This window comes from Dermacentor silvarum, chromosome 11 (genome assembly GCF_013339745.2).
Source record: "Dermacentor silvarum isolate Dsil-2018 chromosome 11, BIME_Dsil_1.4, whole genome shotgun sequence".
NCBI lineage: Eukaryota > Metazoa > Arthropoda > Arachnida > Ixodida > Ixodidae > Dermacentor > Dermacentor silvarum.
Window position 1 is genome coordinate 111275007 of NC_051164.1, and position 25885 is coordinate 111300891.

A 25885-nucleotide genomic window follows, 5' to 3' on the forward strand; every position below is an offset into this window, starting at 1 on the left:
TCGGTGGAACCATATTTCCTCGTAGCGTAAGGAATAAAGACGACAAAACGTGCCGATGGCTTGCTTGCTGCGGCAGCTGGAGCTTCGGTCGAAGTGAAACAGGCGTACTGCTTGCATGCACGCGTAAACAAACAAATATGGCCATGCTCCGTACACATCTTTAACGACTCAGCCAACTGACAATTAAAAATTATTCAGTTGCCCGCCCACGCAAGCATTTACAGGATCCGCGCTGCCCTACTTATACCCCTGCGAATGTCAACACAGCAATCACACGCAGTTTTGAAAAGACAGGCATCTTTTAGCAGCGACCGCACGTTTTGAATTTCAGCGTGTAATTTGCGTAGAGCAGAAAAGGAAAGGTAGCTTCACGAAGTCGAGGGCCGAAAAAACCGAGCCCCCCCCCCCCCCCCCTCCATTATTTTTCCTGGATACGCCAGGAAAAATAGTGGTTCTAATAATAATAAAATAATAGTTCTAGCCGTAGCATGTGTTAAGTTCAGATAATTACTGTGTGCACTCTATGTTACCTCGATGTGCACTAGAGGGAGTGCACAGCCAGGTAACATAGAGTGCACACACAGGTAACATCCTGCCGTAAACACAAAGGACACATCCTACAGGAAAGATTCAGTTTGCTTCCTCGAGTCGTACGAAAGAATGAGTAAACATGCGGTACACACGAAGTATGTTTCCTCAAGGTCACATAAAGGGCAAGGAAACATAAAGGTCACATAGGGCACAAGAAGGAAACAGACAGGAAACATAAAGGTCGTGGCCATTTTCATAAGGGTTCACCAACGCGTACTCCTACCTGATGGGAATGGCCACAAGTCCATATTGTGAAACTTGCGGGTGCAAAGAGACTATAGCACATCTTCTGTGTGATTGTCGTCGTTTTAGTGCACAAAGGAAAGTCCTCAGAACCACGCTCGACAAGATAGACAAACCGGACACTTAACCTGGTTAACCTCTCTGCCTTTCGCCTTTCGCCTCTCCATCCATCCATCCATCCATCCATCCATCCATCCATCCATCCATCCATCCATCCATCCATCCATCCGTCCGTCCGTCCGTCCGTCCGTCCGTCCGTCCGTCCGTCCGTCCGTCCGTCCGTCCGTCCGTCCGTCCGTCCATCCATCCATCCTTGATTTTCCCAAATCGTGTTAAGCGCTGACGGAGTCGGCAAAAATTCACCGTTTTACTGCGATAGCAATTATATGGATACTACAGGCAAGTTTTCGCAATTGGCGCCGCCGTGATGTCCCGTATAAATTTAAGTGTATGTATGCTACATGTTTATCAATGCCATACTTGCGAGGTAGGTTCTATACTATTCAACCGTCAAAGTTGCTCAAACCAGAAGAAAAGGGAGGGGAGGTGTTCTCTAAGTGCTTACCTAGTGGACATGCATCCATTTCGTCTGCTGCTGCAGGCTCCCCCCATAGACAGGCTCCCCCCAGCCAATCTGCTCTTCAGCAGCAGACGAAATGGACATGTTCACTATACGCTCCTGACAGTGGAGTTTGCCGGCGAGGGCAGCGCCACCTGTAGCGGCGAAAGCACAACTCTGGTACTGATCCAAAGTCGACGGTGTGGAATCCAGCTGGCAAACTTGTTGTTATCGCCGCGTGTGATTCAAAACTTCTGAACCACGTGTGCCGCCGTCCTGCAGGTGAGCGTTCTCATACCGCTGTTTTACGATGGAAAATGTGCAAGACATCGAAGACTGACAAAAAAAAAAAAAAAAGCGTGGGGACGGCGGTACTGCTGCGTCAAAGACTTGCTTGTTTGCCTTGCTGAGAGTGACACTTCGCTAGCACAGTGACAACGGCGACTTCTTTCACGATGCGAACGTGCCCGGCAGCATAGAGCTTTTCCCCTTTAAGGCGGCGGTCCCACTCCGGCGGCATGAGTCCCTCGTTTTCAGTAATTTTGGAGCAGCCGTGACGGCTATTCTACTTAGGATATAAATTTGTCGTATATATCATAAAAAGCTTAAGTCTTGTAGGTTCCAGCTATATATAATATAAATAAATTGAATAATTTGATTTAGAAATAAATGTTCAAGAACAAGCATGAGATACATGGTTTTTGCGAACTGTGTCTCAGTTGTGACCATATTTAGAAGGAACTACTGCGTTTACTGCGTTGCGGCTTGCTGTGTAGCTTTAGGACATATTTATCTGTTTCCTAGACGCAGCGAAATAATTTTGAATTTTTGCTTTTTGCATAATTTGCTTTTGAAGATTGCCAAATATCGCAAACTTCTGTTGTAAACAGCCCGGTAACTACACGCTCAAGGAAACCAAATTCTAGACAAATTAGAGTTCAAGCAATTTCCATTTAGGAAGCAAAATTTCATTCTTGTACCTTTATTAGTTTTAAACCACAGCTTCGTAGCTTTAGTACCTTCCCGCAAGAAAATGGGCAAAAGTAAAACCAGAATTCTAAATATTACTTGATTTCGGCCGCATTATTAGGAAAACTAATGAAGGTAAATCAATGAAATTTTGCGTACTAGATGGAAATTCCCTGAACTCTAATTTATCCAAAATTTAGCTTCCTTGACCGTGTAGTTGCCGGGCTGTTTGCAAGAGAAATTTGCGAAATTTGGCAATATTCAAAAGCAAATTATGCAAGAAGCTAAAATTCAAAATTATTTCGCTGCGTCTAGGAAACAGATAAATATGTCCTAAAGCTACACAGCAAGCCGCAACGCAGTAAATGCAGTAGTTCCTTCTAAATATGGTCACAACTGAGACACAGTTTGCAAAAACCATGTATCTCATGCTTGTCCTTGTACATTTATTTCTAAATCACAACAATAAATTTCTTTATATAATATATAGTTGGAATCTACAAGAATTAGGCTTTTTTATGGTATATACCACTACTTTATTTCCCAAGTAGAAAAGCCGCCACGGTTGCTCCAAAAGTACTGAGAACGGGGGGCACGTGCCGCCGGAGTGGAACCGCCACTTTAAGGCGAATGGCAGGGCGTATCCGACCATCTAGTTTTAAGATTGGTTTGAAACCACACAGCAAAATGTGCGCCATTTGTTCGTTTCAAAACAAGCGTGGACATGCGATCACGTTGGCAGATCCGTGCGGGCAGCCTGAGCAGCGTGGTCCGTCAGTGTCAGTTTTGATGGAAGGTGCCGCGAGAGGCGCTGACGATCGCCGCGCCGCCGCGCCGCCTGGGCAGTGTCAGGAGCGTATAGGTGAACACTTACGGAATACCACCTGCTCGTCGTATGTTCTTGACTGAATTCCTCAGAAATTTTTAGAGCTGCCGCGTGCAAACAACAGTCAAGACATTTCATTCACAGCGCATCCTTTTTATCTTTAACCGTTTCAGACTTTTAAACAGTGAAAACAATGCTAGTGCTCTTTCTGAAAGTGATGTAGTTTCGCTGGCGCCGCTCTTTACAGGCAGCGCAGTGGTGCCTGTGTAATGACATTACAGGCCCTACACGGCGTGTTAAAGCTTTTAAGTCTGCCGGAAATTTTTACGCACCCGCGTGTAGTTTGTACACCGTCCGAGGGGTTCAGGCGCAACGCTAGACCTTGCGAAACTGCCAACTTCTTAACTAGCTTTCGCTACTAAAACTGCTACTGAAGCTACTTTTCGTAAACTTGTGACTCCCTTAAACGTAATGTTCCTCGGGCGTTGGAGGAGCACACACAATGCGACGGTGATGATCGGCGGTGATGAGGATAGAGGGCGCTGACGCGTGACAATGCCCGGATTCTCATGCTCAACCAATGGCTCAACTCACGCGAACGCTTGAGTCCAGCAGTGTGTCGTTCGAACGAGCTTAACGCTGGCCTTGAAGGTACGCTATAAGTAGAGCACCTTGTGTCGCTAAATATGCGATGATAAGAACTCACAACTGTGGCGGTTGTCGCTTGCAGGATGCAACGCCCACGTCCTGCCTGCCCCAGGTGCACCCTGCGCCCAAGAGACTGGAGCGGGGCAGCTTCAGGTCGGCCGACAAGTTCTCGGTGCGTTGCAACAAGCACATGCGGCACTTCCAAACTGTCACCCACTACTGCGGAAGGAGAGTAGTGGCGACTTCTGGGCGAACAATATCAATATAATGAAGATAAAATACAACTACACGGATGAACAAGAAAGATGTCGAGGATTGTTCTGAAAGCGGTGCGACGCCAGCAGCGGCCGTCGACGCTCTACCGCCACTCAATTGTAGCACTGGCTATAGTTGCGCAGCTTTGACCCTCACGCGCTAGGCTTGTCGCTTAATGCACAGCGCGATCTTTATGCATAGCAATAATTTCGAAAATACAACTAGGCGACTGAGTGTACACTCTTTCTATGCGTGGCCATGCGGGCGAAAGGAATGCGGCGGCGACCCCTAGCCCATGTGTTGCTGAACTCGACGGCCGGCACACTTCATCACCGTACTGGTCATCGTGTTTCTTCCGCTCCCTAGCGGTCTCTGGCCTGCACTAGTGGTGTTTACATGAATGCGACAAGCGGTGCATCGCATCGCATTGCTATCATACCGCATCCATGTAAACGGCGCTAGTACGTGAGGGCGCCGAGCTGATGCGCCAGGAGAGGGTACTGGGTATACGTCGTCTCAAGCGGTGAGTGTGAACGCTGGCGTGAGAGAGAAACAATGAGATCGCTATCGCCGTGCCGGAACGCAAATCGTCGGGAACAGGTTCCGCTTTGGTTTGCACGAAGGCGTATTCGCCATATGTAAATGATGTCGCATAAGTATTATCGTGCTGCGCTAAGAAACATGATACGCTCCTGTGGCATTCATGTAAACGTAGCTATACTGCCTCCTTGTTCCACTCGGATGGCTTCGATGGCTAAAATCGTTGTTCAGAGCGTTGAACAACGAAGAAGAAGCCAACGTATACTCGCGTGCTCTCTTTGCTTGCACTATACGTCGACATGCATGATTCGCTCGCAAACATGCAGCCCTACATTGCAGCCGTATAGTGTGGAACCAATTCAAGGCTGATTTACGATCGAGCCGCACGCCGCACGGCCCGCCTGAAACACGCGTGCGAGCGTGCTAAAAACTACATATGTCGCACACTGGTTCAGAAATTTCGCTTTACATTGCATGTGCGGACACAGTGTAAACCGAAATCTGTGCACAAGTGTTCGACATGTGGAATTTTTCGCACGACCGCACGCGTGCGGCATGTGGGCGGTGCGGCGTGCAGCTCGACCGTACGTGAGCCTTTAACACCGAGAAAGCTATAGCGTGGCGTTCATTTGGCAATGCACTCGGCGCAGTCCAGCGGCAGGCGTTCCAAGCGGCTGCAGTCCGTGGCGGGTCCAACGAGCGGACGCCTCAGGCGCAATGACGCCTTCTCCAGCACGTCCAGGGAGAGCATCGGCGCTGACAGAACTCGCAAGGGAAGTGTGCGCAGCCGCGACGGGCACAGCTCGCAGGTGAGTAGAGAGCTTCCTAAAGAGATTCACGCGCAGTAGACATAAGGAAGGGAAACGTGGACTCGGTAATACATGTGCCCACAAAAGTGGTTAGCAAAGCTTTCAGACGCGCAGTGTGAGAAAAAGGACGGTGACGCATCACGTAATAGTCCGCGGTGTCAAAGCCTGGGCTAGCAGACTCCGTAAAAAGATAGATATGAGACCAGCGAGGCCATGGAGGGTTCGGCACTATGGCGTCGACTGCACTGGTCAGAACTCCGGCATGCAGCACTTCTCAGGGCTATATAGGTTACGTGCGCAACTGCACAAATATCCGAGAAAGTGGACGGAGGGACAATACTGATCGGCAGAATAAGCGGATACTCAATTCCCCAATATTTTTGTAGGCTCATTCATGTGAACTCACTCACGTTCTCTACTCACTCGCCTTCATAGTCGCTTCCATTCACACTATACCGGAACCCCACTTACGCTCATACTCACTTCCACTCCCACTGACGTATACACTCGCGTCCATTCACACTCGCGTCCATTCACACTCGCATACCCCCGTTGATACTCACGTCCAATAAAAATAGCCGTCACTGATTTTCATTCATACTCAGACGTTAACGTTAACTTCACGTTTCATGTTACGGGTTGTCTCTTTAATTCCTATTTACTTTTGTTGAGATTATGATGTTTCTCGCAACGTTAACCTTCATCTATAATTATTCGATAGCTTAAAGAAATGTTCATTGTCCCATATGCTTTCTTTGGCGTAGTACTATGTGGGCTTCACACAGACCCCAAACTTACTTTACGTTCTGACAGATCTATTCATCACCGTTTTTCCACAACTGGGCACCCAGCCTCCTCTTTCTTATCTTTATTTCTTGCATATTAATCATCGACGTGGCGGCTTTAAATCCAGTGCTCCTTAGATCTGAACCTCGGTCACTTGAAGCTAAGAGAGATTATATTATTACTAAATATTTGAATTTTAACTTATTTGCAGCAAACACCAACAAAGGCCAATGCTGCGGCACACGGAGGATCTATGAAGGGTGCAATGCAATGCAACAACAACCTTCCATCTTGCAGGTTCTAGTAATTGGATGCGTGCTTAAAGATTAAAAAAAAAAAATACGACTTCGAATCAGACATGAGATCGTAACAGAGCCATGAAACAGTACAACGTCATATAATACTTTAAAAAGTTCAACCAACACAAAACAGAATTGTGTCACAGGCTAACAGGAATTGACTGCCAGTGGGCTCCTATTTAAAAATATGCTTCTCAGTTCACCTAATGAAGTATTAGTCAAGTCAATGTTATTCTCATTGTACACGGTGTTCAGTATTGTGGGCAAAAAGAACTGCAGCCTTTGTTTACCATAATTTGTGCGGAATTTTAGAACGTTCCACTGTTCCGGTTTCCGTGTATTATATATGTGGTTACGTCTTCTACTAGTTTAGCTAACTTAATTAATACGTCATTATTTTCGTTTGCGAGTTTCTTCTGTCGGCATAGTTCATAAATGTGCATTGAATGAACCGGAATAAGATTATGTTTCTTGTAAGCCAGACGAGTAGCTGGTAACAAAACGCACTTTATTCAGAAATGCAGCCGAGTATATAAGGAGCATTGCGATAAGCAGTGGGCGTGTTGCACATGCGCACTGGTTGACTTCCAGGCATGATACTGCACTCCAGTACACTTCTGAAAAAGGTCCGCCGTGTGTGCAAGATAAGGAACTTTGGATATTAGGCAGATTATTTTTTGTAAACGTGTAATTCTATTTAGGTTTTCGCTTGCTGTAGTTCCCCAGACGAGAAGTCCATAGTTAATTTGGGGTAAGAAAAGGGCATTGTTTAGCATTATTTTGACTGGCATAGGAAAATGAAAAAAGTGACGAGCCAGTATGCCCACGAGTCTAGTCAATTTACCAACAATATACTTAACAGAGGATTTTTTTAGTTTTATTAACGTCAGGTAAATATGAGTTAATTGCCCAGTCACTTATTTTAGTTAATGCATTATTAGCTCTTAATACTAAGTCAGCACCTGATTTGCCGGCAATAAACAAACTCGTGTCATCTGTGTATGTTATGTACTTAGCAGTCGTATCTACATTAGTTATTTCATTTATGCAAAGTGTAACACGAAAGTGTCCCAAGATGCGACCCTGAGGAACGCCATACGTTACTAGCTTTTTTTTCTGCACATTCACCTGCAATCTTTACAAATTGTGACTTATTTTGCAAATAATAATAAATTAAAGAACTTGCGACCCCCCCCCCCCCCCCCAATGCCATAATATTCGATTTCTTTCAATTGAAGCGCCATGATTAATATGGTCAAATGGCTTCGTCAATTCCAAAAACACTAATAAATATCGCTTACATACAGCAGCGGCAAATATCTACATTGTCGATCTCTTGCTTGCAGTATTTCGTCCTAGAGCATCCATGATAGAGTATTAATACAGTTTAATTGTCCAACGGTTATCGCTGTTGGTGCCCGGGGCTAGGCTGCCAGGGGTCTATCGCTGGAGGAAAATCTTCCGAGGTCCCCGTCAAAGGCCCTGGCCCGCTGAACATCCAGCCATATAGTTCTAAAAGCAAAGAGCGAACTCCCTCGGGGAGTTTTCAACACCGATTCCATTGGCAATATCTTCTTTGGCCGTCTTGTAAAGCTTGTAAGCTTTATTGTTTATGTACATGTATTCCATATTCCAAGTACATGGCACTTCGACTGGAGACTTTTATTATTATTACTTTTTGTTTTCGGTTACGAAGCCTGCCCGCTCAGTTAATTGTCTTCGTCCGCGCTCTTCTGCTGCTCTGCTACCGGCACACCCGTGTGCAGGCGCATCGCAGAGACCTTCAGCGGTCTGTCTGTCTGTCTTCCTCCTCCCCACAACACAGCAAAACCTCGAGCAACGTGCCGACGTCTTGGAAGTGGTGATGAACAACCTGGTGGTCTTCTTTGTCCTGCTGTCGCTGGTGCTGGGCTTCGCAGTGGGGGCTGTTCTGAATCCACTGCACCTCAGCGAGCTGCAGGTCAGTGCCCCCATCGTCAGCCACGGCCGCGCTCCGTCGTGTGTTCCGCAGCCCGGATGGGCAGTCGAATGGGCCAGCTTGTGTCGGCGCCCTCCTTCCGGTTCCGCTGCTGACGAGACATGTGCGTGGTGCTTTCGGAAACGTGCCTTCCGAAAGCACCAAGTGCGTAATTATTCAGCTTTTAGCACATTTTCCTTCCGTCATTTTTACAGCGAAGCTGCATATGGCTACCCCGGTAAGTTTTCTGCGTCCGTGCGTGTACACCGTCGCGTCGACAAGGACAAATTTTCGTCTCCAGAGCTAGTGTGATTTTGAGTTCCGCGTAACAGAGGTATGTATTTCTCGTATGTTCCAATTACAATGCGGTGCTATCATGTCTGTAGGTTATGTGTAAGTCGTATCTTACAAATTTTGTGACGCACTTTACTTTGAGAAATTGAATTAGTTCAATAACACACTTGCGCCAGGCGGAGGGTCGACTAGAATGAGGATGTATGCTGAACTCCGCCACACCTGCTTGCGCGCGTGACGAACGTGTGCGAACCATGTATTTGTCCTTGATGAATGGGCGCTCTGTCCGTTGCATCGGTCGCGCAGAGTGTGCGGCGACCGTAATCGACATCATGGCAAAGACAAAAAAGTACAGTGACGTTCACTTCGTGAACGCGGGTTACGCGCAAGCGTATGGATGCCGCGAACGCGCACCGCGGCGTCGAAGCACCAACCGAAAGGGCGCGAACGAGGTCGTGGACGCTACATTGACCTCGACGGTGCGACGCCTTGTGGTGGTGGCGCTTGTGTGTGACGTCGGCAATAGGTGGATAGCAAAATCTCAGTTGTCGCAAGGTATTGTGGGGTACGGCGTATTCTGCTACAACTTCCGGTTCGAGACCACGATGCCGTCTATGCCACCGTAACTTCATGCCCATGCTTCACGCACTTTGTCTTTTATATACTGCGGAACTTTGGTGAAAAACCACGATATAACCACCGCTGGGCAGTTCCAAAACGTAGGTGTGAGCTATCGCTCCTTCGTACTTATGTTGGCGCCCTTAAGCCCAAACCACATGAGAGTAATTTTGTGCGCGACGGCGACGAGCGACGGCTTCGAGCGCCGAAACGGGCCGTCGCGCGAACAGATCGCTTGTTCTTGTCGCTCGATCGCTCGCTTCTGGAAATCTAGAATTCGTCGTTCGGAAATGCTATGAGTGACTAGCCAATAGCGCGAAGTCGGAACTGGATATACATCAGTTAAGTACTGCCGATTGTCGCAAGGAACGAGCAAACGACTAGATTTTGATACGTGTAAGGATAATAACGTAGTGCAAGACCTTTAGAAATATCAATGCTACTCTTTACACTAAAACACGTCAACTTAAATTAATAAAGCACGCGTAACGCCAGTTTCGGCTAGTATTTGCTGCCTTCATACCAGTAACACCGAGGAGACGTCGCTCAAAGTCGTCGCTCGTCTCGTCGCTCGCATGCGGTACGACTTGTAGGCGACGAGTGAACGCGACAGCCATCTCCATCAAGTCGCTTGTCGCTAGACTCGTGTATTTTTATGTGGCAGGCATTTCATGCCCTAACGTGTTTGTGTCGCGTCAAATAGTCATAACGTTTATCAAGCGCAAACGTTTGTCGAGCGGATATAAACGTTAACTAAGTAGTAGTTTTTAATAAGTGGTAAGTCAACCTAATAAGTGGCTGTTAGTAACGCTTCCCATAACAAACGGTACACTCGATCGCTACGTCCGCTGTTTTGTCTGCAGCGGTGCCCAGCGAGCGCCATGTCGTCAGCTGCTGTGCCTTCGCAGTCTCCCGTTTTTTGTCAAGAAACGCATGTCGTGTATAACTGCAGAGAGAAAGCACTGATTTAAGTATCTCAAAAGTGCACGAATTATTTTGACGTTACCTCTCCTCCCTCTTTCGTGCAGCCTCAGTTGCCTTTTCGTTGTACCGGAATGAAGACGGCACATAATCAATGTGCTGAGGATCCTTGCTGGGTGCACCTGTGTGTATTTAACTGATTGTTAAAAAGGGGGTATTTATACTAGAACGTTAGTAGACGAAGTTATTCGCCAAAACACTTGCCTGTGGTGAAATGATCTTCACATATTCTGGCTCCTACGTTCGGTACCCACAGCTCGCCGTTCACGGTCGCTCGTTTGACGGCAACTGCCCATTTACGTTTGTGCGCTTCATTCCATAGAAAACGAAACACTTTTTTTTTTCCTTTCACGGAAGAGTTCGCGCACCCTAATGCCGAGCAGCCAACCATAATCACGTTGCTGAAGCGTGTTTTCTTCGCGAACAGCGGGAAATCGCACTGTAGAAACTACTGACAAGCTGAACGAAGCAACAGAAGCGCTAACCCGCGAACCGGAAGTCGCTAGCTGACGACATCGTCATTTTGCTATCCACCTATAGAGCTGCTGTATATGGCTCGCGCATGGAGCTATATGTACAGTAACTCTAGTGGGCAACAGCTCCGCTGTACATCCACTTTCACAGTGTGGAATGGAGGCGGAAATTTTTTATTCTTACATAAACGAAATAATCTGACTTAATTCAGCCGAGAGTTGGACTAACTGGTCGGCTTACATCCTATAGCGATTGCATCTTCGGAGCGCAACACAATACGACGAATGAGTAACGAACAATCCACAACACGAGTGCTTACCATCAATGGAACTATATTAGGAGAAAAACGCGCTTTTTAAACCTCTTCTTAAGGTTGGTTTAAACAGCGCGTTCTCTGAAAAAAAAAAATTCAGTTGGATAAGCCAGCGCTTGCGTTGTGTTCTTTTCTCTTTGGTCGTTTTGTACATGTGTGCCACCCTGTGGTTACAAGATAGCCCAAAGTTTGGATAGCAATTTAGGCGAGTTTGGTCAAAGATGCGACATTGAAACATGCGCAAAGGCCACCGAAGCGTGGAAAGAAAATAGGAGTACTGACACAAGCACTGACTACCACTTTAATTTTATTGGTAAAAGGAGTTGTGTTACAGAACATAGAAGGCGTGTGGATTATGCATGTATTGCTGATGTTGCCCCGTGCCTGCGATATAGTGTCCGTAAACCCACTCGCCCTATGTGACAGTATGAATTAGTCTGGAACATTGACGCTATCGAACAATTAAGATGTTAAATCTATTCTGGACTTCTTTGTGCGTTACTTCTATATAGTATGTAAATGTGTTAATATATTATGTGCTTATTTAATATTGTTGTGTATATGCAGTGTTTCTTGACGTTTTATTTGCTTATTTCTCGCTGTGTTCTACATCTCTTTGTTGAAGTGTATTATTGATCAATCGTGTATCTTTTCATTTTGTATGCTACCTACGGCCCTCCTGCTTAGGCCCTTACTGGGGTCTGCATTATGTTATCTGTGAAGGTGGATGACCAGCAAAGCTGTTTAGCATACGACACAGAGGTGGCACAGAATTTTCAACAAATGCACGAACACATTTATTGTCTTGATCGGTGGTCATCGTGACGATAGGTACGAACACATTCTGGTGTCAGCTCTGTTATTATTGTATTAATTCCATCGTATTCGCGTATAGTCCGGACTCCCGAGGAGCAACGCGCCTACAAAGAGCGACGGTAGGAACAGAGACAAAGAATACAAATCGCCGACGGGCGGCAAACACCACGCACCGATGAAGACCGTGCACAAAACGCCAAGCGCACGCAGGGCGTCGCTCTTCGTAGGCGCGTTGCTCCTGGGGAGTCCGGACTATAACGTGGTCTCCCCATTACGGCGACAGAAGAGAAGTGAAATTCAAAATGGAGAACGGCAACTTCCTCCGCCCCGAGGAGCCGGAGGAAATTAGGCACGCATGACGTTTCGACGGCAGCGCCACCACAGGAGAGCGGAAGAAAAGGAAACTAGATACGCAAGCGCTTGGAACGCCGACAAAGAGAGGGCGGTGCGAACGTAGACGTAGTCGACGCGGGTCGCACAGCTGCAAATCTTTGAGAAACCTTTATTATTGCGATAGCAATTATATGGACACTCAAAAGCAGATTTCTGCCGTCGGCGTCGCCGTCGCCGTCGGCGTCGCCGTCGCCGTCGCCGTCGCCGTGAGGTTCCGTATGACGTCAATGGAGATGAAATCGTGGCCGCGCGCCGCCGAACGCTGTATGTGCGAGTGAAAGGGCGCGAGGGACGCGCTCTTTCACGGGGAGTGAACGCACGGCGGAGAACAAACGCGCGTTCTGCGCCGTGCTTCCTTAAGGGCTGCAGAAGTAGGCGTCTCTTTCCTCCTTTACAATCACCATATATGTAGAGCAAACGCGCCTTCTTCAGACGCGCGAGAGGCCGTGGGGGAGGGGGAAGGAAGGGACGCGACGTTTAGCTGCGGCACCAAGTGGCTATTTATATGAGAGGCTCCAGCAACAGTCACCAACGCCGCACGCATTTTGAGCTAACGCGGGCAAAACGCCGATGGCGTCGACAACAGTTCTGCGTGTTGTTGCTACCAAAGCCGCTCACCTTACTTCGTGTGACATTGCTGTGTTGCTATCGCATTCATTGCTTCGCCCTTAGGGCGAAACTGTGACATTTTTAACTACCTGGGAGTCTAGTGATCTTGAAAATGGTGCATATTGATAACTCATCTACTCAAAATGCGTATCCAAGAGATGAGACGTATAAGCTTTTGCACAGAATCAAACAATTTTGCATCAAATTCGGGACCTGAGTTTTTGCACACGCAGAACAAAAATGCACGGAACCCTAGCCATAGACAGCTTCACTGTAAAATACTTTCGTTGACCAATAAAATTTGCAGTCAGCGCTTGCGTCTGTGTTTCTTCCCTTTAGCCGCACTAGCATACTCCTGCTCCTCGCATTGCTGTCAATTGTGTATATATGTTTTCAAATAAAATAATAATGACAATACTACATTCTTCCTGCCCTTAAATTGTAACTAAATTCAGCTAATTTCGCCCTCAGACATACCCCGCCGCCTTCCGACCCCATCTCTCGCCAACGTCATTCACGCTCGCAGAGAAGCATGATGCGTCTTCCCGGCGAGCTGTTCGTGCGGGTGTTGCAGTGCCTGGTCATCCCGCTGTTCATCACGAGCGTGGTGAGCGCGGTGGGCGGCCAACCGACGGCGGAGGGAGCGCGTCTCGCCCTGCGCACGCTCGCCTACTTCTCGCTGATCACGCTGTGGTCTGCGACCAGCGGCATGGTCATCACGCTGCTCCTGCGCCCTGGCGTCGGGGCGAGGAAGCTGCCGCCCCACCGGCTATACAATGCCACCATGAGGGCCGACTCGCTGCTCGACATATTCAGGCACGTGGGCAGCAATGCGCGCTTACACGCTACGATGACGAAAACGTACGCGCCTCAACATAAATAACTTCTACAGAGAAAGATAAGTTGCGCATGTTTTGGTAAATTACTCTTTTACAATACCAAAATGACTTTATCACCGTAAGAGGAAGCGTGGTACCCCGGAAAAGATGCAAAAACGACTTAAGACAGGTGGCGAAGCCATTTTGGTGTTGCCGCGCCCGTTAACCGTGACGTCATGGATCTTTACGGCGTCCTCTCGGGCCCAGTTAATTATTTATCCGTAAGGATTGAGCACATCAATGTATTCTAGACGAGCCAAATGCTTCAACTTAGCGAGTTTGGGGAACTCTTATTACGCTAAAACGGCCCAAATACGAGAAAATACGTTGAAATCCATCACGACAAACTGACGTACCACCGCTGAGGTTCTGGCACGCAGTTTGACCTTCATTTTTCTCCTCCAGTAATCAACCTCTTACCGCAAAATTAACCAAATTGTAGATTCGGTAGAGTACTTTCACAGCATTTATTTATTTATTTATTTATTTATTTATTTATTTATTTATTTATTTATTTATTTATTTATTTATTTATTTATTTATTTATTTATTTATTTATTTATTTATTTGTATACATACTGCAGCGCAGTGAGCTGATATAGCAGGAGTGGGTTAACAGAGGAAAACACACACAGCAAAATACCATACAGCGATAAGGATGATGTGCTAAGACCATACATCTTGGATGGCTGATACAAAAGGGCATGAGCGAATAGACCCAGGTAAGGAATTCCAGTCTTCACGAGAGAAAAAGCTGAATTTAAACATGTTTCTGCGTGCAAAGTAGGGCAGCAAGTTTAAGTTGTGAGTGATTCAGTCTTTCTCTCTGGCATCCTAATATTGTGGGTCTAAGCTGCTACCCCGGTTTTACGCGTCCAGAGTCTGGCCGGTATACCGTGCGTGGGACCCCGAGCGAGCGGAATGCGAAACACGTAGGTCGAGGTATAACGGAGGGTTTTATGTTAGGGGACGCAAGCCGCACCCAAGTGTTGGGGCTTGCAAGCGACATGGTGGGCCATTCGCACTCTCTTGTGCTCGCATTGGGTTTGGGTTATTTTGTACGCCCGACAGTTAGCACCCTCCAACTCCTAGGTGCGGTTTGCTGCTCCTTGTCTAAAACTCTAATAAAGCATCGTTGGAACACTTTATGGCCGTGCGCGAATTGCGAGTTTAATGCTGACGATGATCGCAGCACAGCCGAAATTTCGGCGCGTTGTGTCAAATAAAAGCTTATACAGCTGCTAAACGAAGTTTGTTTATTTGAACGATGCACTCATATACTCCTTATCTTGATCCCACCTAGATCGTGAGCTGGAAAACAATAGGACACGCTTAGAAGAACTTGCTGTTCGGCTAGTTCGCAACCCATTACGGTAAAGCGAAATAGAGCGCAAAATAAGAAAGAAAAAAGAAACACGCATACACCCACACACGCAATCACTCCTTGGGGGTATTTTGAAGTGAATGCGTGTGCAGGTGTGTGCGTGTGTGTGTGTTTGCGCACTAATTTGTGTTGCCATAATTAGGACAAGCGCCACGAATGAAAATAAGTACCGTATTATTTATCAGAATGATTTGCTGCAGAATACCGCTGTGCACACTTTCACAGCTGAAACGTTAAATTCCTATAATAAACTGTGAACGAGGAGAAGGGAAACATGGGGGCTCGATTTTCGCTTAGCCACGATCAATTAAAGCCAGCAGGCAATGAAGCCAAGGAAAACGTACGCGTAATTAGCTGTGATTGAAATTGAACACGCAGAAAATAATGAAGAAAAAGGGAATGAAAGTGGACGAAAAGACAACTTGTCGCCGGTGGGGGCAGAACCTACGTAATGCGAAGGTTGTGTGTTATAGACCTATTTACACCCTTATTCATATTTAAGGGTGTAAATTATTTCACATGCAGTGTACTTTAGTTCCTACATGTCAACATCTGCGTGCGGATTCCCATTGGTCTACGTTGCGCTGAGTGTCTCATCGAGTATGCATTGCATAGGCACATAATATGGTCCTCGACTGCATGTTCATAAAAACGCAAGTAAAAGCGTGCCGCTGTTTTGTTAGCTATAGTGCGGCCTTGTATTGCAGCCTCCTTCGGTCTAATGTGCCCAATGATTTTTTAGTGTCTTGTACGATAAAAATGCGATTGATCTAAAGTACTATGCTAAAGAAGGCATTGGATCCTCCCAGTCAGTATAGCAGAGCTCACCACGCGTGAATGAATAGCACTGTTAGCAAGAAAACCTTTGCTGCCTCCAACAGCCTGCCTTTCTTGTTTTCGCCATGTTTGTTACAGGAACGTAATTCCGGAGAACTTCGTGGAAGCATTCGTCTTCATGGTGAGTCCACTATCGCTTTCATGTAAAGTAGCAGGTTCCCTCGAAATGTTGGACCAGATATGACACCGGTGCTCGCGCCGTACGTGATGGTTCCGCCGCGCTTTCAGGAAACGGTGTGTGTGTGTGCGTGTATGTGTGTGGTGTATGTGTGTGCGTGCGTGTGTGCGTGTAAAAAAAAAAGGGGGGGGGGAGGTTATGGCCATAACAATAATAATGTATCGTTTAGTTCGCATGCACTGTAAGATATGGAATAGGTCCTACGTTGCTGCTATTGTACATTTGCCCAAGCCGTCGACTGTCTTGTTGCTGAGAACGCAGTCGGACTTCATGCCGTGATCGCAAAGTAAAAAGGAATAAATAAATTAAGAAAAGGTCCATTTACGTATGTGTTGAAAGAGCATTCAAGGTGGAACAAAGGAAAGCCGACGTTCACGGCTTTTCAAGGGGTTCTTTCTCCCCCCGGGTAGCTAGGTCAGGAATGTCAATTATGATCAGTTCAATGGCCCACTCACTGTTAAAATTCTACCTGTGTTAGCTTATCTCGTCGCACTGATGACTGGAGGCAGTTATAACTTTGCGAAGCATGCGGGTTGTCAGTGGTTAGCCGCTATGGCAAGCTCCAGTTTGAACGACGTGTATAAGGGCATGCGCAACGACGATAAATATAACCGCACACAAAACCTTGCCCTGCTCGTGAACGCGGCTATGGATCGCTATGAATTAGCCATAAATCAACATCGTGCCCCGCACAACGTGTGCAATAACTGCAGAATAGCATATTAAACCCACTGCCGCTACGCGCAACACAAGTTATATAAAATCTTAACGCTTGAATTCGCAGTAGACCGCCTGCAAATAACGCTGATATGCGCAAAGGGACGACGCAGTCTTTTCTCAATTCCCGCAGACGCAGACGACTGTGGTGACAAATCATAACGCGAGCGACACCGTGCACTTCAGTGACGATCATCCGGCTGCAGCGGGGAATTTGGGCAAGTTGCGTTTTTTTTTTTTTTTTTTTTTTCATTCCCGGCAAGTTTTCTTGGCTTCTGGCTCTTTAGACCACTGAGAGATTAACAAAAGCACAAGTAACATAAGTACTGTCATCAAGCAGTGTAAAAGAACTTTTCAACAATAACAGCAATCGCAAGAATATCAAATCAGTTCTGTGCGGGGCTGTACGACAGCCAACGCTCCAGGCGCGTCATTTGCCCAATTCAGTTTCATGTCACCAATCTGTCTCACAGCACGAAAAGGGAAGTGAGCGAGGTGGTGCGAGTTGCATCCTTTATATATATATATAGCGGCCGAGCCTGTACCCGCCGTGGTAGCTTAGCGGTTTTGGTGCTGCGCTGCTCAGCACGAGGTCGCGGGATCGAATCCCGGCCGCGGCGGCCGCATTTCGATGGGGGGCGAAATGAAAAAACACCCGCGTCCCGTGCATTGGGGGCACGTTAAAGATCATTAGATGGTCAAAATTAATCTGGAGTCCCCCACAATGGCGTGCCTCATAGTCAAGTCATGGTTTTGGCACGTAAAACTCCAGAATTCAATTCATGCATACTTCTAAAACATCTATCCAGTCAGTCGAAAAATATGCCTTATATAAAACATCGTGAAAGAATGATGAAAGCAGTGAACCCGCTACATGACGGCATTCCGACACTGAGAGTAAACGCCCAAGCGTCTAAAAAATCGTTTAAAACACATATAGCAGAGCTCGTTTTCCAGCAGTGTAGATCATTTGCGCCATACCACGCGCAGCATCGACGATTAGTTCACTCCTAAAAAAAGAAATAAGTATGGTCGCCAAACATTAACGTTCATCCTACCACCCTTTTAAACAATGCTTTGGATACTAAGTATTAGTGACCCCAATGCCGGTAAGTCCATCTCTAGTGCTAAGTATATTTGTGAGTTTTTGTGCATCCTTAGGGTGCGTTGTGTTTCTCAATATATGCGTGAACCACAGAATAATGCCTCGCTTTTCAATTATTTCTAGAGCATTGCTTGCGTATTGTTATGTTGATATATTCTTCAATTTATCAGCACTTGCCCTCCATCCTAGCTGTTACTATTTCATTGATGCATAATACAAATGACAAGTTTCTGTAAAGGACGCAGACCTTTAATCGAGCCTTTGCATAGACTTTTGCCTGCTCCCCTGACATCCCTGAAATGTTGAATAAAGTTTGAAATTGAAATAAACAAAAATTCAGAGCCCTTCTACTACTGTGAAGATGGAAGCCAGCGAAGCTGTGACTATGGTGGGTCTGCTATAGTGAATATTGCTATAGTGAATTTATATATTATCGTTATCGACTATATTGAGCTTCTTCGGCATGTTCGTCAAAGAGGAAGGCCACCGGCGTCTTGTTTTCGCCCGGCGCGATGGCCAAGTCGTGCGTTTGCGGCGCCAAACCCGCCCCGTCACCATAGACTAGCGTATGAGCCACAGCATTCATAGCCGCGGCACACTGCACGTCATCATCAGGACCCTGATGTCAAGATCCTGGAAGATGTGGTTAAACGAGCATCCGTCCCATAGTGAGTCCAAAGGGCAATTGCTGATAACAGCGCTAGCGCGATCTCTACCTCACGAGACATAGGGGCACAACGATTGGTGGGACGTGCCGCCGCCGAGTATCGCGACAATTGTGAAAGAGGCATCGGCGGTGGCGAGTGGTATAACAATGGGCCATCCATCATCCGTTTTGACACCTGTGCTAAGGCACAACTGGCGGGAAACCGCCACGCACATGGAGCCGAAATTGTTGTTCTACGCGTCTTTTTGTTGTTTTACGTGTCGTTGGATGCCGTACTGAGCACGATGATGATGATTTATTGGCATCCCCTTTGAAACGGGGTGGCGACAAATAGTCACCTAGCCTGCTTGATTTAATCAGGTATACTACACATGTTCTTTATCTAGCATTTTTGTATACCCCCCCTCCCCTCTCATTATCTTTCTTTTTCAAAACTTTAGCTTGTACCGCTGCCTATGATTTTAAGAGATCAGGTCGTATCCATCTTTTCCCAGCTTTTTTTCCACCAGTACTCTAATCGTCTCTTGCTGATCCCTACGGCTGATCTGTTTATGTTTCCTTCCACTTTAAACCCAAGCGCTTCTGGGAGTTGCACGTTACCTACGGTTCTCGCTGGGTGTATCCCGTCGCATTCCATTAGGATGTGCTGAGTGGTCTCTGGATCTTTACTGCAGCATACACATGTCTCATCTAGTTCCGAATATTTGTTCCGATATGTTTTCGTCCTTAGGCAACCGGCTCTAGCCTCAAATAGCAAGGCACTGCCCTTTGTGTTATCGTACAGATTTTCCCTTCTAATTTCTTTCTTCTCATTCTTGTAAATCTCCATTGTCCTTTTCGTTTCCATCCTTTGCATCCAATTCACGGTCTCTATTTCTCTCACTTTCTTTCTGATGACCCCTGGTTGTCTATTTACAGTTTCGATTATCCTGTACTTGGTTGCCAACTTCCTTAACCTCTTCCTCCATTCTGTGTCCACGCTTTTCATGTAGAGATACTTGTGCACTTTAGCCGCCAATTTATTTTCATCCATGTTCCTGAGCCTTTCTTCAAAACTAATTTTGCTTTGTGCTTCTCTGACTTCAAAAGAGGCCCAACCCATGTCTCCATGCACTGCCTCATTTGTCGTATTACCGTGTGCTCTCAAAGCCAACCGGCCTACTGATCTTTGGTTAACTTCCAAACCCGCCAATATATCCGATTTTAAGCATATAATGGCATTTGCGAATGTTAGCGCTGGCACCATTACTCCTTTCCAGATTCCACGCACCACCTCATACTTATTGTGGCCCCACAGTGCTCTGTGTTTCATTAATGCTGCATTCCGCTTCCCCTTTATTTTCAGGTTATCTTGGTGGTTGCTTGAGTAATTCTTTCCTTCGTTTATGTGTACGCCGAGGTACTTATATTGCTTCACTATGGGTATTACGAGCACGTGCTCGGCACGGCATCCAACGGCACGAGCGCAAACGAGGGATGCCAGCGAGCCAGCTGCGGAATAAGACGACGACGCTTGAGCCAATGCTGCTGATGATAGTTTTTTTTTTTTCTACACGCGGACACGATCCTGGGAAATCTAGCTCTTAACAGCTTCGCTGTAAAAATCTACGACTTACCGTACACCTTAAGAGCTGTCCTTACTACGGTGCTTCCCGGTGGTGAAACGGTTGCAGATGTCGGCGACGAGGCCCACCTGGAGAAACTAGCTCACACAAACTTCGTCGGCCTGCTGGGATTCTCCCTTCTCCTCGGCTTCGCCCTGTCGCAGTTATTGCCTCCGCCGCTGTGCTCTGCGATGACCGACTTGGGCGGCGTCTTCGCTGTCGGCGTCGAGACTCCCCCCGCGGGCAGCTCGCACTTTCTCCTGCGGCTGGCACGCGTGCTCAGCTCCAAGTTCCAGCGCATGACCGAGAAGACGTTGTGGCTCTCGCCAGTGGCCGTGAGCACGCTCATCGCCGTAGACGCGTCGCGCGTCTCGGATCTGTCGACGGTCATGTGGCACCTGGGCCAATACTCGTTCACCGTGCTGCTGGGACTCGGGGTTCACGCGTTCCTCTTCCTACCTGCACTCTACATGACCAAGGTAAGCCGAACATCCTCCCTATTAGCCGTCCGCAGGCAGAGATTGCGTTGTTTTCTTACCGACTTTAATGCAGCATAATTTATCCATTGATCCACCGCTACCACTCAGCATCTGCGTCGTACTGCTTTTTTTTTCTTGGGTGGCAGTGCTGACTTGTTAGCCGGTCTGAGCACGGATGCATTTGTTTACGCAGTTCCCAGTTACTGCGTACCCTGCGATGAGGTCTTCCACTTGCATAGGCCTTCCACTCAGTCTTCATGCGGGCCTTCAAACGAGCAAGAGCATCAAGAGAATCCCGGCACTAACATAATTATCGTGTATTTGCGGATTTTGCGTTGATATTTACGTTTAGTGAATGTACACGCAGTATTGATAGAAAAAAGAAAACCCAAAATCTGATTTTTTTTTAGGTGTTCTTACCACGCTTCTATAGAAAAGCTTGCCGGTAACCGCAGGCTTTGAAGCACAGTTTAAGGCGCACTCACGGTACTTGTGGCGAAAATGCAGCCCGATAAATACACGACAAAAAAGACAAGGCAGGACGCACGTTGTCCTGTCTGGTCTTTCTTCTCCAGTTCTTATCGCGCTGTTACTTTTTTTTTTTTTTTTTGCCTTGAAGCCGTGCCAACAAGCCCAGGTTCACATACATTTAAAGTATACCTCTCTGTATTTGCTCTATACAAAACGTAAAAAAACTCAGCTCAGCTCATCATGACTACAGAGACTCTATGTAACTCTATCGTTCGCGCCAGCAGGCGTCGCTCAAGAACAGCCGTTACATCAGCATTGCTCACCCATTTCGACACCACTCAAAAAGAAAGAAGGAAAGAAACAATGAAGGGAAAAAATGAAAGAAAGAAAGAAAGAAAGAAAGAAAGAAAGAAAGAAAGAAAGAAAGAAAGAAAGAAAGAAAGAAAGAAAGAAAGAAAGAAAGAAAGAAAGAAAGAAAACGCCATGAAATGCGCAATCTGCACTTTTAAGTTTATAACCGCTGTTATATCCCAACCAATGATGTTCATATACCGTACATATGAATGCGAATGCCTTCGATCGCTGCACGAAGAAATCCTCTGCGAAATCTCGCCTCACTTCATTTGTTGACGTATGTCAGGTTCTAATACACAAACCTAGGTCTGGCTTCGCACTGACCCTCAGTTTCACGGAGCGATGGAGGGCTTACAGAAGAAAGAACACTTCTGTCAACGCCGACAAGGACACCGAGACAGCCAAGCATATCCTGCCCACTATGTCACACACAAGACACCAAACCAAGCATCAAACACCTGCTTTCGGACGGTCCCACCACTCAAGATACCAGAAACAAATTTACCAGAGCATGCGGTGCCACCAGCTACAAAGAGTGGATTTCCCCACCGCCTAATCTCTCCCTGTAAACGTCTGATGTCAGGATGGGAATCCGCCACAGAGACCAACCTCAACCTGACTGAACCTCAGCTGTTTAAGTGCGACTACTTCATTAAACCCGTCCAACAAGCCCCATGTCCTACCCAGGCCACAGAGCCATCCCTTCTCTAAAGAAAACTTTCATTCATTCATTCATTCATTCATTCATTCATTCATTCATTCATTCATTCATTCATTCATTCATTCATTCATTCATTCATTCATTCATATTTAGCAGAGTTCAAGACTTACTCACTATTAAAATGAAGAACGTTTTACTAAAAACCAACTATCTGCGCTCATTCAGTCGACGTTTGTAATCCTTTGATTTCAGGATGACTTGAGGCCATAAAATCGAGTATATAAGACGAAGTGTCATGTGGAACAATCATGACGAAACGGGGTTGTCAACCACGGTAAAAAAAAATAATAATGATTAACCTTGCCCCTTCGGACCCCACACGGGAGCAATGCTCACAGTATTGTAAACAAAGTTTCCGTGCTCGGACTGAAAATGAACCTTCGCGGGCGATACAGTTTCACCGGGATGATCGGAGATGAGCGGCACGGCGCCGACGCCACTGCAGGTGCGTCGCGACGCGGGTCGCTTCTTCCTGCACCTGCTGCATCCGCTGGCCATCGCATTCGGTTCCCGCTCGAGCATGGTGGGCAGCCCAGCCGCCATGGCGATCCTGGAAAAGAAGGTCGGCCTGCACCCGGACTCGGTGCGTCTGATTGTGCCCATAAGCGCGGTGATCAACCACGACGGCACTGCCCTGTACACCATGGTGTCCGTGCTGTTCGCGGCGCAGCTGCAGGGCGAGAGCCTCGGCGTCAGCTCGCTGGTCGTGCTCCTCGCCTCGTGCTGCGTCGCCACCATGGGCGAGTACGGGCTGATGCCCACCTACCGCGGTGAGTGTACTACGATTATAGCGCCACAGGTTGGAGGGACATGGGGAAAAAAAAAAAAGAGCGCTATCTGTGGAGAAATTCTGTACGCACTGGTGTATTTTTCTTGATTGTATCGTCAATAGATGTACACCAGACGCTTTGCCAAAAGATTACGGAATGCGTTTCCACCCACTTAGAGTTTGTCCGAACCAGGAGACGTTCCTCACACTTACGACTTGGTTTGGGCTTGCTGGGGGGATGTGTCGGGGAAAGAAGGCCCGTGGTAAGAGAGGACGGTACGACTTGGAGGAGCTGGCATGCAATCACATGTTAAAGGCCGCTCTGACGAGGTATTATTACGTGTAAAGAAGTGTTCCTGTTTTTATAACTGTGACCAAAAATAAACTAGATACCGTACATCAAGCAGTGATGTCATCCTCAAAGATGATCGACTATACAACAGCAACGCTTCCAGTCGCAAAACTTCCCTGGCAAAAGAGCTCACGGCCAAACTTAGCATAAAAACGAATCTGTGGTAACAGGCTCAGTGCTGATCTAGTAGTGTAGTATGTCGACACAGAGTTGTAAACTTAAGAATTAGACCAAAGCCAGCTAGCCTGGCCCTGCCACACGGCTCTAAATACGGCCAATACGGCAGCGAGTGTTTGGCCAGCGAACTTTTGTAACAACTCGAAAACACTTTGAGCGTTCTATGCGGCCCTTAGATGACAGGGCAGTTCATAAATGGCAGTGCAATTATTGGTATGGATATTCTTTTGGAACTTACCCTAGTTTGCGGCACATCTCTATGTATTTATGTATGCGCCTAATCCCTTTCCCGCCAACTTGGGTCACTAGGTAGTCCATGGTCAGATGGGTAGAGCGCCGGGCTTCTGGGCCGGGGGAACCGGGCTCAAAACCAACCGTCGGACCAACTTGGGTCCGTCTTGAAGCTGGTTCATCGGTACGTTTTTGCCCTTTATACAAGGAGCAAATACGCCCAGATTTTCTCTCTCGCGCCCGCTCGTACTCGCGCCTGCGCACAAACGGATGGCGATTCCTGAAATGAGACACTCGGTGGAGTTTATGTGGCTCATTTTTTTTTTCTTGCTGGTTGTGCAATGTTGTGCAAAAATCCGCACCCCTAGATGGCGTAATCGCGCTGTCAAAACTGACAGCGCCGATCGCCACGCTCGTCCGCTACTTTCCGTAGGCCCGGCGCGCACTGCCCTGCTCCTGACGGTGGTGGGCTTGTCACCCGACGACATGGGCTACATGGTCGTCGTGCACTGGCTGCTGCAGCGAGCAGCGAGCACGGTGAATCTGCTGAGCGACTGTGTGGGCGCCGCCATCCTGCAACAGGACATGCTGCAGGCCCGTGCGGGGTCGAGCCGCTCGTTCAGCGCTCGGCACGGGCTAGGTTCCATCGTGAGCCTGCCCACCAAGGACAACCCGTCGTCGGGCCTGCCAGGCCCGCAACCCACGCGCCTGCTCGACCACGGGTCCCCCAAGCCACAAATGAAGCTCGACCACTGAGACGCCCACCACCAACGGCTTGAATTGAGAACGAAGCGCGAGTTGGCGCTAACGACTTTCCTGCACAACTACTTCCTTGTATGCGACACCGTTCTGAATTTTAATTGTTTCATTCTGTTCTTACTATTTGTTCTTTTCGTTTTCCTTTTTTTTTCTATTTTTGCGTGTTTTCTTGCTTTCTTTTTCTGTTCTTTCTTTTTCGTTTTTTTTTTTCATTGTGTTTCCATTTTTTGTTGCCGTTATTAATAAATCTGCAGTTTGAATTGCTTTTCGTCATTTTTAAGTATATTTTTGCCACCTTTCTTTGTTTGTTCATAGCGAAAGTTAAACGCATTTCATATAAAACGCATGATCCTATCGGCACGGCCAAGGCACAGCTTCCCCGTGCTTTATCAGACCATAGGTCAGCCTTCGGCTGTTGATCAGACAGATGTGTGCTTTGCGTGTAGGGATAACAAAATAAAGATGAATAAGATTTTTTAATTATACACCGAGACAGTTGTTCCTTGTGTGAAGCGTTGGTTGTTTCACTAAAAAAGTCTTATTTAAAAAAATAAAATTCGTAGTTAAAAGTCTGCGCTTTTCCCTATGACCCAGCATGTTCTGACGACCGCAAATGTCCACTGCGACGTCTCTAGTTTTGGATCTGCAGCTTTGTCGCCTAAAACTGCAGTGTACTCTTACGAGATAAAACAGACAGCTCACAACTATAGCGTTCGCAAGCAAACGTAGAGACGTAATACGCCCGTTAAGAAACTGCGTTTTCTTCATTACCCGCCGCGGTTGCTCAGTGGTTATGGTGTTGGGCTGCTGAGCACGAGTTCGCGGGATCGAATCCCGGCCACGGCGGCAGCATTTCGATGGGGGCGAAATGCGAAAACGCCCGTGTACTTAGATTTAGGTGCACGTTAAAGAACCCCAGGTGGTCCAAATTTCCGGAGCCCCCCACTACCGCGTACCTCATAATCAGATCGTGGTTTTGGCACGTAAAACCCCATAATTTAATTTTTTTTTCTTCATTGCGCATGCTTGCGACTTGAATGCGCTCTGATTACGCATACGCACTAAGTATTTACGTACGCTAAGAAAAAAAAAACGACGTGGCGGCATTAAATGCCTTCCGCATGAATTCCGCAGTTACTGATCTGTCACGACTCGACCATAAGACGCAGAAAAAACGACACTATGTACAAAGTTGGGAGCACAATTGTACGATAGTGCAACG

At 47.1% G+C, this 25885-nt stretch overlaps 1 protein-coding gene across 1 annotated transcript; it reads left to right on the top strand.

The window, feature by feature from the left end:
* The first annotated feature begins 1408 nt into the window (after positions 1 to 1408).
* On the top strand, positions 1409 to 24660 carry LOC125941354 (excitatory amino acid transporter 1-like). Its single transcript, XM_049658410.1, has 9 exons — positions 1409 to 1573; positions 3919 to 4008; positions 5282 to 5440; positions 8351 to 8485; positions 13507 to 13796; positions 16158 to 16200; positions 20515 to 20829; positions 22821 to 23145; positions 24338 to 24660. The coding sequence occupies exons 1-9, from the start codon at positions 1409 to 1411 to the stop codon at positions 24658 to 24660; spliced, it is 1845 nt and encodes a 614-aa protein (XP_049514367.1).
* Positions 24661 to 25885: the final 1225 nt, after the last annotated feature.